The 15489-nt window shown below is 40.1% G+C and overlaps 1 protein-coding gene across 1 annotated transcript in view; it reads left to right on the top strand.

Moving 5' to 3' along the window:
- The window catches only part of LDLRAD3 (low density lipoprotein receptor class A domain containing 3), a 151038-nt gene that overhangs the window by 45748 nt on the left and 89801 nt on the right, over positions 1 to 15489 (top strand). The window contains exon 2 of the mRNA XM_014076013.2: positions 12226 to 12372. Within this exon, the coding sequence (XP_013931488.2) occupies positions 12226 to 12372 (147 nt within the window). The remainder of the gene's footprint in view (positions 1 to 12225; positions 12373 to 15489) is intronic.

Here is a 15489-nt window from a genome sequence, read left to right on the forward strand (position 1 = left end):
ACTGGCAACAACAGCCGGCAGTCCCACCAGGTTAGTGACCACCCCTCAGGCGGCCCAGAGAAGGGGGAGGAGGAAAGGCAGAGACAAAAAGAAGCACCTCTCCCCCAGGGCAGAGCTGGAAGCAGGCGGGGGGGAGGAAAGGCAGAGACAAAAAGAAGCACCTCTCCCCCAGGGCAGAGCTGAAAGCAGGGGGGGTCACAAGCCTCCCAAGCCATCTAAATAAGAAAGGAGGAGGCATTAAAGACTGGAACAGATTTGCAAGAGGGCAAGTGGCCTCAAATCCATCCCATGCCAGGGAAAGAAAAGAAAGGCTCCTGGAGGCCCCACAGCAGGTGGGACTGCAGGGGAGACAACCATTTGCAGGCAAGAATCCCCTTTGACACCCCTAGTCCTTGGGGTCTCCCTCAGACGTGGCAATCCCCCTCCCCCATGCTGCCTCCCTGAGATCAGCCTCTGCCAACCCCCCCCCCCAGACAGGCAGGGGCCCCCAGCCAGCAAGCTCCCACAGGGGCCCCCAATTTTCAGACATAATGATGAAGGGCTTCCAGCAATGCCTGACATTGCTGCAGCAGCCTCAAATGCTGCTTCAGTGGCATCCTCTCCTAGGATACCTGAAGGGCTGGAAACACAGGGGGAGGACAGCTTTAGCTCCTCAGCCTTATCACGGGAGGAGAGTGAGCTGGATTGTGAGGAGGGGGAAGTCAGGGAGGATGACCTATCCGATGACATAGGCTTGCCCCCCCCCCCAAGCTGACCTTCACCGGATTGTTCCAGCCTTTGTTATATAAATCCCTCCTTTTTAAGGGTTAAGCAGCCGCCAGGCTTGGGAACAGAGCAGCACAGGCACCGCCTCAGCAGCAGGGGTTTTCTGCGGAAACCAGGTTTGAGGAGCAGGCCATTGAGACCGACATAATGCCAACTCCCAGGGCCTTTTTGAATCGGTCAAGTGCCAAGGGGCCTCTCCCATGCTCACATCCACAGACAAGGCCTTTTTCAATGTGGATCAAGACATGGAGGGGGTGCTATCCCACCCACCAGGGGCGCCTCGGCTTTGGCTCTGCAACACCCCTGATTTTGCCAGGGGAACCTGAGCAGGCTCTGACGTGGGAAGACAGGAAGGCGGGCCTCACGAAGAGGCATCAGGCAGCCGCCTGGGCGGTGAAGGCCGCCACCACCGCCTCATTGTTCAACAGGTCTCCTCTGCTCTGGCTGCAGGAGCTGCAACAACGTATCCCCATTACTGAGGTCAGAGCGCACCAGGACATCAATAAGCTGGGGGCGGTCATCCAATCTGTGGCGGATGCCTCATTGTCTGCAGCCAGGCTTGCCTCCAGGGCAATTGCTCCACTGTTGCATCTCACAGACTGCTGTGGCTGAGACAGTGGCAGGCGGAGGTTCACCACAGGTGGCGCCTAGCATCCACTCCTTTCACAGGAGATGTCCTTTTTGGACCCGCTCTGGACCCCTATCTGGTCGAGGATAAGGACTAGAGGAAGGGTCTCCCCACAGCCCCTAAGAGGGGACAGTTCAGGACGGTGCCTTACTCCAGACGGCCCTGTTCCCGGGGACAAGACTTCGGGTCCTCCTTCTGGGGTTATGATCCCTTCAGGGGTTCAGGGGCGGGGTACTCAGGTGCCAGGCATTACTAGGAGGCTCTTCCGGCAGGCAGAGATGCCAAGATGGGTAGCAGAGGGGCAGGCAGCAGAAGCAGCCCTTCCGAGGGAGTGGAGGATGTGGCGGGGGGGTGCCCCTCCCGCAAAAACTAAGGCCAGAACCGAGTCACCCCCCCCCCCAGGGGGGCGGTTGGCATACTTCACCGACTGCTGCGACCGTGCCTCATCAGATAAATAAGTTCAGAACACCATGAGGCACAGTCCGGCTCTGGAACTCCTGTCTAAACCCCTGGGGTTTTTCCAGAGCTGCCCGGTTTCAAATAACCCGGCACGGAGATTACTGATGCAGCTATACAACTCCTGCTGGACATGGAGCCATCCAGCCAGTGCCTCTAGACAGGAGGGCCAAGGGCATTACACTATCCCTTTCGTAATCCCCAAGACATCGGGGATGGAGGGCAATTCTGGATCTGAAGTGGCGGGACTGCTTCAATCGTTACAGGAGGTTCAAAATACATTCCCTCCACTCCATCTTGGAGGGAATCAGACAGGGAGACTTCCGCACTTTTATAGACCCCTCAGAGGCCTATTTACACATTCCTATCATTAGGGATTACAGGAGGTTTCTCAGGTTCAGCTACCTGGGGCAGCACTCCCAGAACCAGGCCTTGCCCTTCGGCTGGTATTCCTAGTTTATTAATATAGAGTGCATAGGCAACTGCCAACCAATCTGAGTTTGGTTTTTCCAGACAGATCCCAATACAAAGAACCATCAATCAGACTGTGCTCATTTGTGTTATCCAGTAACTGAATGTTCTGTTATTCTGTCTCACAAGATTTTTCCCTTCTGTTCTTAATTAACATAGAAGAGAATAAATTATGAGGATTTTTCCATGTTTCTGTGCTTGCCATGTGACAAACATCTATAATCTTCAGAATTTCTCATACTGAAATGCTGACAGTTCTCCAGAAATTAAGAAGAAACCAAGAATCCCTTCCAGTTCTCTTCCTATTCTCAAAAAGGACAGATTTTCCTTTTTGAGAATAACAAGTCTTGTTTGAAGCGTCTTTCTTTATAGGTATTTCTAAATATTCCAGAATAGGGATAAAATAGCTCTTCTTGGAGTTATAATGAGGCTGTCATTCCTTCAAAGTAAGCCTTGTCAAGAAACAGGCATGGCATGAACATCATTTACTGTGTAGATGGAATAATAGACAATTAAAAGCTCATCCAAAGCTTGTCCAAGTTTCTCTTTGCCTCATTGTATACTAAACAAACACCTGACTCCTGATTTTCTTCTGGGTGCAATTCAAGATGCTGTTTATTACCTTTAAAACTTTACTACCTTTATTATGTGGCAAAAGGTCAGATTTTCTGCAGGATTATATCTCCCTAAGGATATCTACCTATCCTACCCATTCAGATAGACTGGGCATGCTTCTTTCCCCTCCCTTAAATAATGCCATTTTATGGTATCTAGGAGGTGTGCCTTTTCTGTGAGAGCTTCTGCCCTATTGCAACACCCTTCCCCTTGAAGTCTAGCTGGTCTCTACCCGCCTAGCATTCCAAAAAAGCAGTTCCAATTTGGCTCCCCCCTCCAAGCAATGGAATAGAGTCAGGGTGTGTGTGTGAAAAGATGTCATGTAAGACTCTATATTGGACATTTAATTTTATGTCATATTTTAACATTTATGGTTTTAATAGATACATGTGTTACATTGTTTTATTATCAGTGTTTAATTATTGTTTGGGAGTTTTACATAAGATGGATGACTATATAAATGTTTAGATAAATAAAATGAATAGAACCAAGGTTGGAATATTTTGAGTTCCTTTCTTACTTGCTGTTTCTCAGTACTATCATGCTTTCTGCAAGATGCCCATTAACTTTTCTTTCCCATCCCATTCTTTTACAGAGGCTCATATAGTACAAATACGGGAACTGCACTATTATCGGGAAGTCCCTGTTCCCTGAATACTTAGAACCTTTATACAGTTTCTTGCTCTTAATGTCAGTTTTATGTACTTTTGGAGCAGAGCTATTATTTTCAAGAAACCACATGGAGCCAGTTTTTGATTTAGTAAAGAAATCAACTTTCTCTGCTTCTCCAAACGTTGGCTTTTATTTGTTTGGTACTATGCACGTGTTCCACCCAAACTTTGTTTTTCAGATGACACATGTTCTCTATTTTCTCTTAGCTATTAAAGAAGCCCCGTGAGCTTTCTCTGCATATTTATTTTTATATCTTCCAAGCAGAACTAACAGCTGTTGTGAAGACAGCATAAAATTTAAGGCGAGGGATTTTACCAAGACTACCCAGTTGTAAAGCCTAATCATGCCATGTTTGGGTGGGATTAATCACAGTACATTTTGTGGTAAGCGATTCCTGTACCTGTCTAGCTGATTTTATAAATACAGACTGCGATAGCACAGGGGAGGCATACTTGCTTCCATTCATAATCTTGATTTGCTATTCAGCATTTGTAGCAGTTCCTGGAACAAGCTTTGTAATATTTTATCCATTTCCTAGGAATAATGAAACAGTCATTTACCAGTGAATAAAACTGGAAGGTATATGGCACAATCCAGAGGAAGTTATGAAGTTAAATTTTATGGAGTTTTCTAAATACCTAGCTGGTATGTTACTAAAAAACCTGTTTTTAATCCTAGGATGAGAGAGAACACTGATAAATCAGAGTCACTAACACTTGGGTAGCATACACATTTAGTAAATTATTATTATTTATATAACAAGGTGATAACCACAGTTCTTTAGTTGGTGTTGGCCTTCATTGAATCGAGTTCTTCCCAAGAATCTAGGATATCATAATGTTTTGGGGTAACATATGTGCAGATCCAAGCAGTGTAGCTTTTTGTAATTGACACATGGAAATTTTATCAGATTTTCTAACTGCTGTCCAAAGCTTTGTGATATTGTTACTGTATTATTGTACAAGTAGGGCAGTCAATTAGATGTTTAGACTGGATTTGGCATTTTTTATCCACCTATCAAGTCCTTCCCAATGACTTGGAATTGTTTGGTAAGGGTATTGCTGCAGGATGGAAGCTGTTCCACGTAAAGCTGCTGTGGTGGTTTCTCATGAGGAATAAGACACGCAGGCAAAATGTCTCGGGATGAGAGCTCAGAACAGAGTCCGAAACTCCCTTTTATTCTTATTACACTCATTAGCATACAATGTTATCACTTAGGGCCAGAGCTGGCTATGGCCAGTTACTTTTATGAGTCATTTATCCTGTTTTCCACATCCCATGCACTTTCATTGTTTCGTGTGCACTACGGCACATCCTGTGGGAGCAGGTCTCTGCAATTATTTTCACAAGCTGCCTTTTACAATTGATGGTGATTTTTTCAATGTCAGTGGTGTTCTATAGGGCTTAAGATGTTTTAGAATTGCACTCAAAGTGCCACTTGGTACTATTTTTGCTTTCTTTTGCCACTGTCATTCTACTTTTATTTGCAGGTCTTTGTACGATTTTCCTCGGTTCGTTTTCTTCTATTTTGCTGTTTGCAAGTAGTGCCACATCCATAGTCCAGACATTTTTTGTCTTTTTTTAAATCAACAACTGATAAATCTGTGATGTTAGTCAGTGTCAGTTTTTGCATATATGTCTGCTTACTTTTTATACTGACTGATTTCGCTGCTCTTTCTCTCTCTTTCTCCCTCTCTTCCTTTGCACATCGGAGTCTAATTAAATCAAGCTCAATATCAGCTGCATTTTCATACCAAACTGCAACGCGCTTAGGAAGGTGGCGATTAACACATTGTTGATAAATGTCTTCATTCAAGCCCAAAGCAAACTTATCCAAAAGGGCTTCTTCACCCCATCCTCTCATATAATTACAAAGGTGTTGAAATTCCTGAATGTACTGAGTCACCGGTCTATCTCCTTGTATGAGGGTCATAAATTTCAGTTTACCCCGTTTCTCAGTTAGGGGGTCATCAAATCGTCTCTTGAATGTAGTCATAAACGCATCAAAATTCCTGAGGAGGGGGGAGTTGGTTTGGTGCAAACCCATCCACCAATCAGCCGCCTCGTCCTCCAAAGCAAGCAACACCATCCGCACTCTCATGGCATCTGATTCAAAATCGGGCCCATAAATTTCCATGAAGTTATAAACTTGCATAATGAAAAACCCCAGCTTCTTAGGATTTTCATCATACTTTACAGTTAAAGGGGGGGGGACTTTAGCCATTCTGCGTCTTCTGGGGGGTGGGGCCCCTGGCCTGGCAGCACCCCTGGCTGGGGGGGTGAAGCTGCATGTGGGTTTTCTTGCTCCCATCCCCCCTCGACCTCTTCACCCTCCCCAAATCTTTGGCTAGAGTACCTCTGTTCCAAGTTCTCCGGCTGACCTCTTTCTCGGGATCTTCATTCGGCCCCCGCTTCAAACGGCCTCTCCTGATGTTTTCTTCTGGTAACGCCAGCATCCCAGCTTGCACTATCTTCTCTTTGTCCCACAGACAAGGACCAATGGAGGGGGGGATCGCAGGGCCCGCTATTTCCAGCTCAGCCATCTTCTCGGGTAATGATAAATCAGCAGTCTCTTTTTCAATTTCTTCATCGCTGGCGTGCGAAGACATTTTCTCTGTTTCTTCTTGTAGTTTTCACCCCCCACGGAAGATTGTATTCTCCTGGTAGGGTGTTGATGAGACTTCGCTTACTGTCAGCACCTCTCCATTAATTAATTAGGAAAGAAAGACCACAAGACTCCATGTGTGGAAATCAAGTGTACTTTTACTAAGTAAGAATGATTAAAGGCATAGCGAAGCGAAGTCTGATTATTTAGGTGCGAAAGCAATTGATATATAGAATAGCCCATTCCCCACCCCTTGGCATCACAGTTCCAGTCCAATCATAATTCTTCCAAGTGTCAGGTGTGAGATAACTTCAAAAGGCATCACAAAGATGGAATGTCGGTGCCGTTAGTCCTGGCGGGAAACACCCACGCATGCGTAGTCCGATCAGCCGGTGAACTCCAGAACCTTCCTCCAGCACAATGAGTAACCCCTCCCAAATACCATGCCCTCCCTCCCCGTTTCATGGCAGCCGAAGCGATAGCAAAGCAGAGGCTGACAATTATATTGAAATAAAACAGAGTCCCTAGCTTATACCTTCTTTACAGGTAGTCTTTGACTTATAACTGCAATTGAGCCTAAAATTTCTGTTGCTAAGTGACACATTTGTTAAGGGAGTTTGCTCCATTTTATGACTTTTCTTGCCACAGTTGTTAAGTGAATCACTATAAATGTTAAGTTACCAACATGGTGGTTAAGTGAATCTGGCTTTTCCATTGACTTTGCTTGTTAGAAAACTGCAAAATGGGGTTACATGACCCCAGGAAACTGCAACTGTCATAAATATGAGTCAGTTGCTAAGCGTCTGAATTTTGACTACCTAACCATGGGGATGTTAAAATGGTTGTAAGTGTGAAAAACAGTCATAAGTCACTTTTTTCAGTGCCGGTGTAACTTTCAACAGTCACTAAATGAACTGTTGTAAGTTGAAGACTGCCTGTATTTCTATGAATAAAGAAATGCTTCTTTGCTCGTTCAGTCTTACAACTTAGGTCATGTTGTAGCAAAAGTACATTGGAAGCAAAGTGTAGTATGTTTGGGTGGGGAGTGTTAGAAAGTTACGGTTTTTATGTCATTGTTAAGCCCAAACAACCCAACAACCAAAATATTGTATGACTTAGTGTTGTAGAACAACTATACATAATTAAATTAATTTACATAAATAAGAGAATATTTGTAACTCAAGATTGAACTATGGGGTCCTTGGTGTTCTCTGAGCTTGGTGGTTTTCTTGCAGACATTTCATTAATAAACTAGGAAACCTCCTAAGTTCACAGACTATAGGTTCGCCATGGTGAACCTATGGCAGGCGTGCCAGAAGTGGCATGCAGAGTCCTCTCTATGGGCACATGCACTGTCATCAGCTGCTCTTCTGGTTTCCGCCATGCGAATGCACGCGGGCTAGTTGGTCTTTATGTGCACTGGAGCACCGGAAACTCAAAGACCAGCTGACTTTGGGTTTCCTCCGCGCGCATGCGTTTGTGTTCTGGTTTGGGCGCTCAGTGCCAAAAAGATTTGCCATCACTGCTATAGGTGTTACAGTTGTTACTTATCTTGGAAGAAAACTCATGGTGGAGAAAACATTTTCAAATAATAGGGAATCACTTAGATATGACCCACAGTTTCTGGAAAGAAGTTTTGTGGAACAGTTATTACTTTTGTGGAAAAATACATTGATCTCTAGAATGATTCTAACTTGTTGCTAAAAAGAATGAAATCATTTTTAATCAGAAGGACTAATGGTGTGAACTGTTGCAGACAGTTGTACTCAATGATTTAGCTCTTCAGCTATGTATCTTCTACTAAAAACGAACTCTGTAGTATGAACATATTCCTTCCTTATGATTGGAATGTTTTAATTTAAGCAAATATATTTCTCTTCAAGGCTGATAGTATCAAATGTACTTAAATTGATAGAACTGCAGGGTGAGGTGGGTTGTTACGTAGTTATGTAGAAAATACCATAAACAAACAAAAGCTTGTAGTTAAAGTAATAGTTAAAGCACTAAGTTGATCAAAAGAAAATGGTTTTAAAATTGAAGAAATACCAATAAGCACTACTCTGTTAGCTAAAAATTCCAAGGACCTGAAAGCTCTAGTAATAAAAGTCAATTTTCTGTATTGACAAGAAAATTACACGAACATGTCAAGCTCTATTCAAAGGAGATTTTATTTTTACCAACTATATTTCTTTATGCAGAAGGGTAGCCACGTTAATCTTTTGCAGCATAAATAAGATGTTTTTGGCACCTTAACAATTGATACATTTGCATAAACTTTCTATAATTAAAAAAATGTATTCATTGATAAATTAATTCGTCTTTTGAATGATACAGGATTGTTCTTCCTGTTCTGCGGGGAGGTAACATGCAGTTAATTTTATCTCATTCTTCATCTCAATGATTTAATCTTGAAACAATCATTTTGGTGACATTTGCTGTGGTTATTAAAACAAAGAATTGTAGAAATTAATATGGTGTTTTTATTAGTTTTGGATTACAGATTTTAAAGCATTACATACGCTAGGATGAAAGTTGAAGGATCCCTCTGTTGTCCAAACAAATTGAATTATATTGATTTTTGTTGACTAGTTTTTGTAATTATCTCTTCTTAGACTTGGGTATAATAAAATATCAGTGTAAATGGTGGCAGGCATAAGGATTAGAATTAGTCAAAGGGATTAGCAACTCCTATGGGAATCTTCAATAGCTATTCTTTTGTTTGCAACAGATGTCTTTAGATTGTGTTTATAAGGGGTGAAGCTGGCAGGTGGACTAAATATTGCTTTGGATACTTTTAATATTGAGCAATTGCCTGCTATTTTCCAGATTGAGAAAATAATGTCCAAAAGTCTATTTACTTATTTAGTAGATTTGCATCCCTCCTTTATTATTTTATAAACATCTCAAGACAGCAAACATATCTGATATTCTTTCCTCTTCTTATTTTCTTCCTACAACAACTACCCAGTAAAGTGAGTTGGGTTTGAGAGAAAATGACTGGTCCAAAGACATCCAGCTGATTTTCAGGTCTAAGGTGAGACTAGAACTGACAGCCTCCTGGTTTCTAGGCCAGCACCTTAGCCACTAGGCCAATTGATTTAAAAGAGGGGTGGTGGTGGAATTTTAAATTAGGGAGTTGACAGGTATGTTGGATTTGAATTTTGTGTTTGATAGGCAGATTTTCTGCATCAAATAGATCTTCCTCCTTGTTTTTAATAATGCAGATTCTCTTTCAGGGTGAAGGGAGTAAACTTTCACAGACTCACCATGATGACGCCAAAATGCTGAAACTTTGCATTCTGATATCATGATTCAAAGTTCACCCTTGGTACCTGTATTATGATTGTCAGAGGATGGGAAAGGAAAAGAACTTTTCCAAGCCCTCAGGCAGTCTTCTTTTGTAAAATAAAGTGATTTTTTTTTTAGTTTACAGTGTAAATAAAATAAATAACCTGTGCTTATATAAAGTGGTCCTAGTTTAAGTAATGTAATATACTATCAACTACAGAAGATCCTTGCAGGTCTTCAACTGTTTCAGGCTTTCTTTCTATGCTGTTGTAAAATTTAATCACTGTTTGGTTAGGTTAACCTCTTCCAAAGGCTGCTTTGCTTTATTTTCACTTTTGTGTTTCTGGCCTAGAGAGAGAAAAACATAATCTATGTTTTTTTTTTCTGAATGTCCTGAAAAGTAAACATCTTGGTCACACTTTGCTGTGCCTCCAATGTAGCTTCATTTCTCCAGTCAGTCTGCTGAAAATTAGATTTTCCTGTCCAATTTTGCTTGTTCTGCAAGCAAAATGAACCATATTCCTTTCCTCTGGGGATCCTCTCTCAGGCTCTGTTGCCCTGCTTTCATCCTGTGACTTCAACCACCCTGATCACCCTATTCACCCTACTGTATAGCACCTCTAGCGCACAAGGACACACAAAGCACAAACAACCAAAATTCTTTTTCCTGATAAATATCTTTACTAGAAGGCAGATATGCTTGCTCACAGGTGTCTCAATTAACCCAAGAACCTAAGGCAGCCTTTTAGCTGTCTATTTAATGCTTTTCACGCAGTTGACAAATAGACAACACTCTGTCCTTGAGGGAAACTACACACCTGTCTTAATCAGTGAGAACTGCACAGTGACTCGCCACAGAAGCACATAAGAGGTGGAGTTTGTGTCATGACATTGCAGTATGTGTTGTATCCTTTCCACCTTTCTCAAGGATGCCTATGGCTTGTTAGTTTGGGGAAGATAAGGATTTACTGCTGGGCCTGAGTGAAGACTGACAGTGATCTAAATTATTAACAAAGTGTGAACATTTTATACATACATAGCATTGTACTTAAGTATAATGAATGTGTGTGTTATATATTCTGTGATATATTCTATCAAATATATCAATTGTGCATAATATAGGTGAATGCAAATAGGATGTATAATATGCCTTTGTTATATTTTTGATTCCTGGAGAACCTGAGCTGTTTGATTAAATATCTGTTTATTATATTAGTATATCAGCTTCCTTTAAAGGGACTCTGTGTAGTGTACTTAGGGTTATCCCAGTACACTCTTAGAACAGTCTTCGAAGTAGGTCAGGCTGAGTGATTATGTCTGGCACAGAGTCAATCAGTGGACAGATAAGAGATCTGTACTCTCTCAGTGTCATAGTGACTTCTGCACAATGTTTACAAGCTTCAGTAAATTCACTGAAATTTAATTCATCATATTGATGTGAATGAGAGAAAGTTAACACTTGAGATAGTCAATGTTCAGTAGTCTTTCTGATAGACAATTGATAGGTAATGTTTTGGGTTAATCACATATTTGAAATTTAGAAAGCAAATTGTACCACAAATGGGTGGTATAACAAAATGATGTCTTTGGACTGATTCCATGCTATCAAAACATTTAATTATCTAAGGCAAAGTTGCCTGCCATTTCTATTACCCTGATATGGTACTTTCTACCAATTTATCTTTTTTTTATTTTTTGCCTTCATTGTGACTACAAAGAGTTGGGTTTCAGGCATTAGTCGTTTATTTTCTAAGAATCCTATGAGGATAAAATAGGACTCAGATACATTTGTAAAGTAGATGTCTGTAGCTTTTTGCAGCCTGCCAGCTCTGTTTATTTATGTTCAGTTAAATAACTTACTGTATTTGGCAATCTGCGAATTATATTGATTTAATAAAAATCTTTTAAAATGCAATCTAATGGGCAAGGTGCCCATGGTAATTATTTTCTTTGCCCTGGAAATGAACTTCTTTCTACAGCAACCATGATGAAAATAAACTTTAGGAAGTGTCAGAGCTTAAAGAGAAGGGATTTTTTTTAACTGTTCTGGTTCAGAAGGTACAAGATTTGTACCTTGATATAAGAAATCTCTCTGAATTTCACCTTGAATTAATTTGGAAACTACATATTATTATTTTCCCACCCATATGAAAATTCAAGCCCCTGGCCCAACACCCACAAATCTATCACATGGGCCAATCCTTCATTGCCATGAAGAAAAATTCTTCCCATCCACATCCGTCCAGGTGCAGAGACAAAGCAACCTTGACTTTCTGAGAAAGAATGTTGTTATGGCTACACATCACACAGACTGTGTATAATCCCCCCTCCTGTTTTCCCACAGTAGAAAGTGTGGCAAGCCTGAAATCAAAAAAAAAAAAAAAAAAAAAAAGGCTTCCAGGTCTGACAAATAGTTTGCATGTTATTCAATTTCAAAGACTTAGTTGCATCTAAATAAGTATCCAGTTTTCCCAACTCATGTTATTATTCAGAGATATACAATTTTTGAATGATAGAATGTAATAGCTTCCTGTAAAGCATAGAAAAAATGGGAATTTCAAAATATCGATTTAAGAAAGGACAGATCAATAGATCTAAATGCTAATTTTCTGCTCTTTCCATCTTTCTTTCAAATATATATGTTTTTGTCTCCCAGCAACATTGGTTCAGATGCAAAAATCATTTCTGCTGACCTTCTTTTTATTTTATCTTTTCTGGGTTGCAGAAAGTCAACTCTTACCTTGGAATAATTTCACAAATGAATGTAATATTCCTGGAAACTTCATGTGCAGTAATGGACGCTGTATCCCAGGAGCCTGGCAGTGTGATGGGCTGCCAGACTGCTTTGATGAAAGTGATGAGAAGGAATGCCGTGAGTATACTAAACTTTGAATAGTGAAGCTTAAACCTATTGTATATAATTCAATGCATCTCAGGGATGATTGATAGGAAGGGAGACAGACAAAGGTATCCTATAGCACTGAGAAGTAACAAGACCTTCAATAAGGATTCTCCCAAATGTTGTAGTATGGACAGATTCAATTTGGAGCAGCCCTTAGAGTTGACCAGGATGGACTTTAAAGGTGATTTGCAACATTTTGTATTAAATCAGAAGCTGACTGACATCAGTGCAGCTTCTGGACTAACAGTGTTACTTGGACAAATCTAAATGTAGCCATCATTCTACCCTGGCTAGTAGATGCTGAACCAGTTTATGCTTCCAGGTGGTTTCAGAGGGAGTGAATTGGGGCAGTACAGTTACGAGGTAGGCAAAAGACATGATCTCCAGTAAATTTTCAATTAAGGCATAAGATGTAATTGTGCATAGGCTACCTAGGCATGGTCTTACCAGTTGCTCAAGTCCAGGAGAACCACCAGACTGTTAACTAGTTCTACATAGGTGGGGTTGACCCCTTCCATAACTATAGATGAACCAACTTTGGAATCAGAAAGCTGTTATTCCAAAAGCTAGAGTTTAGCCTAAGTCTGCTCCTTCCTACCCAGACCGTAAATGCATCCTGTTTATATGCAACCATCATTTAATCCTCAACTTACAACTATTCATTCAGTGACCATTTGACGTTTCAACGACACTGAAAAAAGTCACTTATGACTGTTTTTCACATTTATGACTGTTGCAGCATCCCCATAAACATATGATAAAAATTTGCCTCTACCTACCTACCTACCTACCTACCTACCTACCTACCTACCTACCTACCTACCTATATATAGTTATAGTTATATAGTTATATATATATATAGTTATATATATATAGTTATATATATATAGTTATATATATATAGTTATATATATATAGTTATATATATATAGTTATATAGTTATATATATATAGTTATATATACACACACACACACATACATACATAAAAAGGCAAATTTTGTACATACACATATCACACAAGAGGCTTTTTACTTCTGTTTTCATATAACTTTGTTATTTCCTTTATTGCATGATATCACCCTCATGCAAATAGAGAATTAATGAAGTGTTTCAAACAGAATTTATGTTTTGTTTATGAATGACTCAGCAGTGGCTTGGCAGTGGTCACAAACTACATTCAGGATATTATTTTGTCACAGAGAATAAAATGGAATGCAGTAAAATTCTGGTGGGAGGGAAAACACTGTAACTGCTGATAAAATCTTAAACAGTTGTAAAACCCCAGTTCATAAATTTCTTCAGTGGAATCAGCTTAAATCTTGGGGTGCTTAACTGATGTTCGTACAGTATGTTCTTTCTTTTCTTTCCAAGATGGATTAGATTATTGAAATATTTTAGCTAGGTCATTTTTATTTCACCCATGCAGAGGTAATCATCCTGTTCTTTTTTCATCTTTCCTTATCTTTGCTTAGTAGCAATATCAAAATTCATGAATAAATTTGAACAAGAGTGAAGGGAAAAGAACCTTTGAGCAGGTGATTCATTTCCTGTGCTATCCTATATTGACAGAGGAGGTAAAAGAAACAAAGAGGGAAAAATAAAAGACTACATTTATAGGTTCTGGTTCAAGTTACTGTGATGGGCTGCAGACTGTATTTTTCTTTTTATATGAAATCTGTCTCCATTTATAAGGGTGACTTAATTTTCCTTTGAAAATGGAATGAATGATAAGAACTGTAAAGATTTATAACAAATAAGTGAAGGAAAAAATAAGTCCACATGACAAAAAAGAATGAATATAGTGAAAAAGATGCCCATAAAACTTGTTAAATATGAATACTCTGGTTGTAGTCTCCAATTGGAAAAGAGCATTTCAGATCTGTGTACCACAGGTAAGGAAGCTCAGTTTTGTATATGGTTATCCTCTGCCCCCCTCCCTCCCCCCCTTCTGAGAGAGAGGGAGAGAGAGGGAGGGAGGGAGAGAGAGGGGTGGGTCCAGGTCCATAGATACTATTTCAGAAATATCACCTGGGCATCACAGCTATATTCCGTATCCTCTAATCATAATTGACACCAATTACTCTTAACACTGCATTGTAAAAATAGATTCAATATATTCAGTATAATCACTTCCATTCAGTCAGTCATTCACTATTTTACTTATAGTTTAGACTCTAGAGCTCTGAAAAAAATGGAACAGGGACTTATTCATTCAGAAGATGGAACTTTAGGAAAAAAATATGAATCCTGGACCAAAAAAAGTTATTTATCTCTAATTTAACTAGGCCTGGTTGTATCTAGAACACATATGCTAACTCAGAACCTATGTATCCAATTTTCTATTGATGAATACAGTGGAGTGCTCATAAGAAGAGGTTTGTTTGAAGTGTGACTGGTGATATTATCTAGCTGGGTAGTGAAACATCTGCAAGCAAACAACCAAGCAAACAAGCTCAGAGAGAACCAAGGACTCCAGAGTTCAACCCTGAACTATATACATTCTCTTCCTTTGAATATTTTTCTATGCATCAGTATTACAAAATAATGTTGGCATGCAGCTATACTTAATTGTCAGTTCTCCCAGGCAAACCAGACAGAAAACACAACTTTGCTTTGAACCCTATATTAGCATAATCTTGTAAATCTGAAGGTATAAATCTGCTGCCACTTGCCTGATCAATTTGAGCTGGTTCTTAAGTTTCTTCCTCTGACTGTTAAGGCAATAGGGGCTCCTCCCCCTTCTATCTAATTGCTTCCTAAGAAGCATCTCTTCTTCTTGTTCCTCAAGGTCATTCTCACCTAACATTTCCTTAATTGTATAAAATATCAAGTGTACAGTGTGCAAGATCCTTTTTGTTTCGTACTTTATTTAGAAAATCTAATTTTAAAAGTAGCTTATATGACTGCACAAATATTTAAATCTGCACCTGCTGTGAGTCACTTTTATGACTCAGGTGGCATATAAGTCAATTAAATAAATAAATAAATGTAAAATTTCTGTGCCCTGTTCTTGAACTAGATATTTTAGCATGACTTTAAACAATACAGAACTCTGCAGCATTATTTTCAATTCATTCATGAAAA

The sequence above is a fragment of the Thamnophis sirtalis genome, unplaced genomic scaffold, assembly GCF_051295495.1.
Source record: "Thamnophis sirtalis isolate CommonGarterSnake01/CBP01778 unplaced genomic scaffold, rThaSir2_p1.2 scaffold_1, whole genome shotgun sequence".
NCBI lineage: Eukaryota > Metazoa > Chordata > Lepidosauria > Squamata > Natricidae > Thamnophis > Thamnophis sirtalis.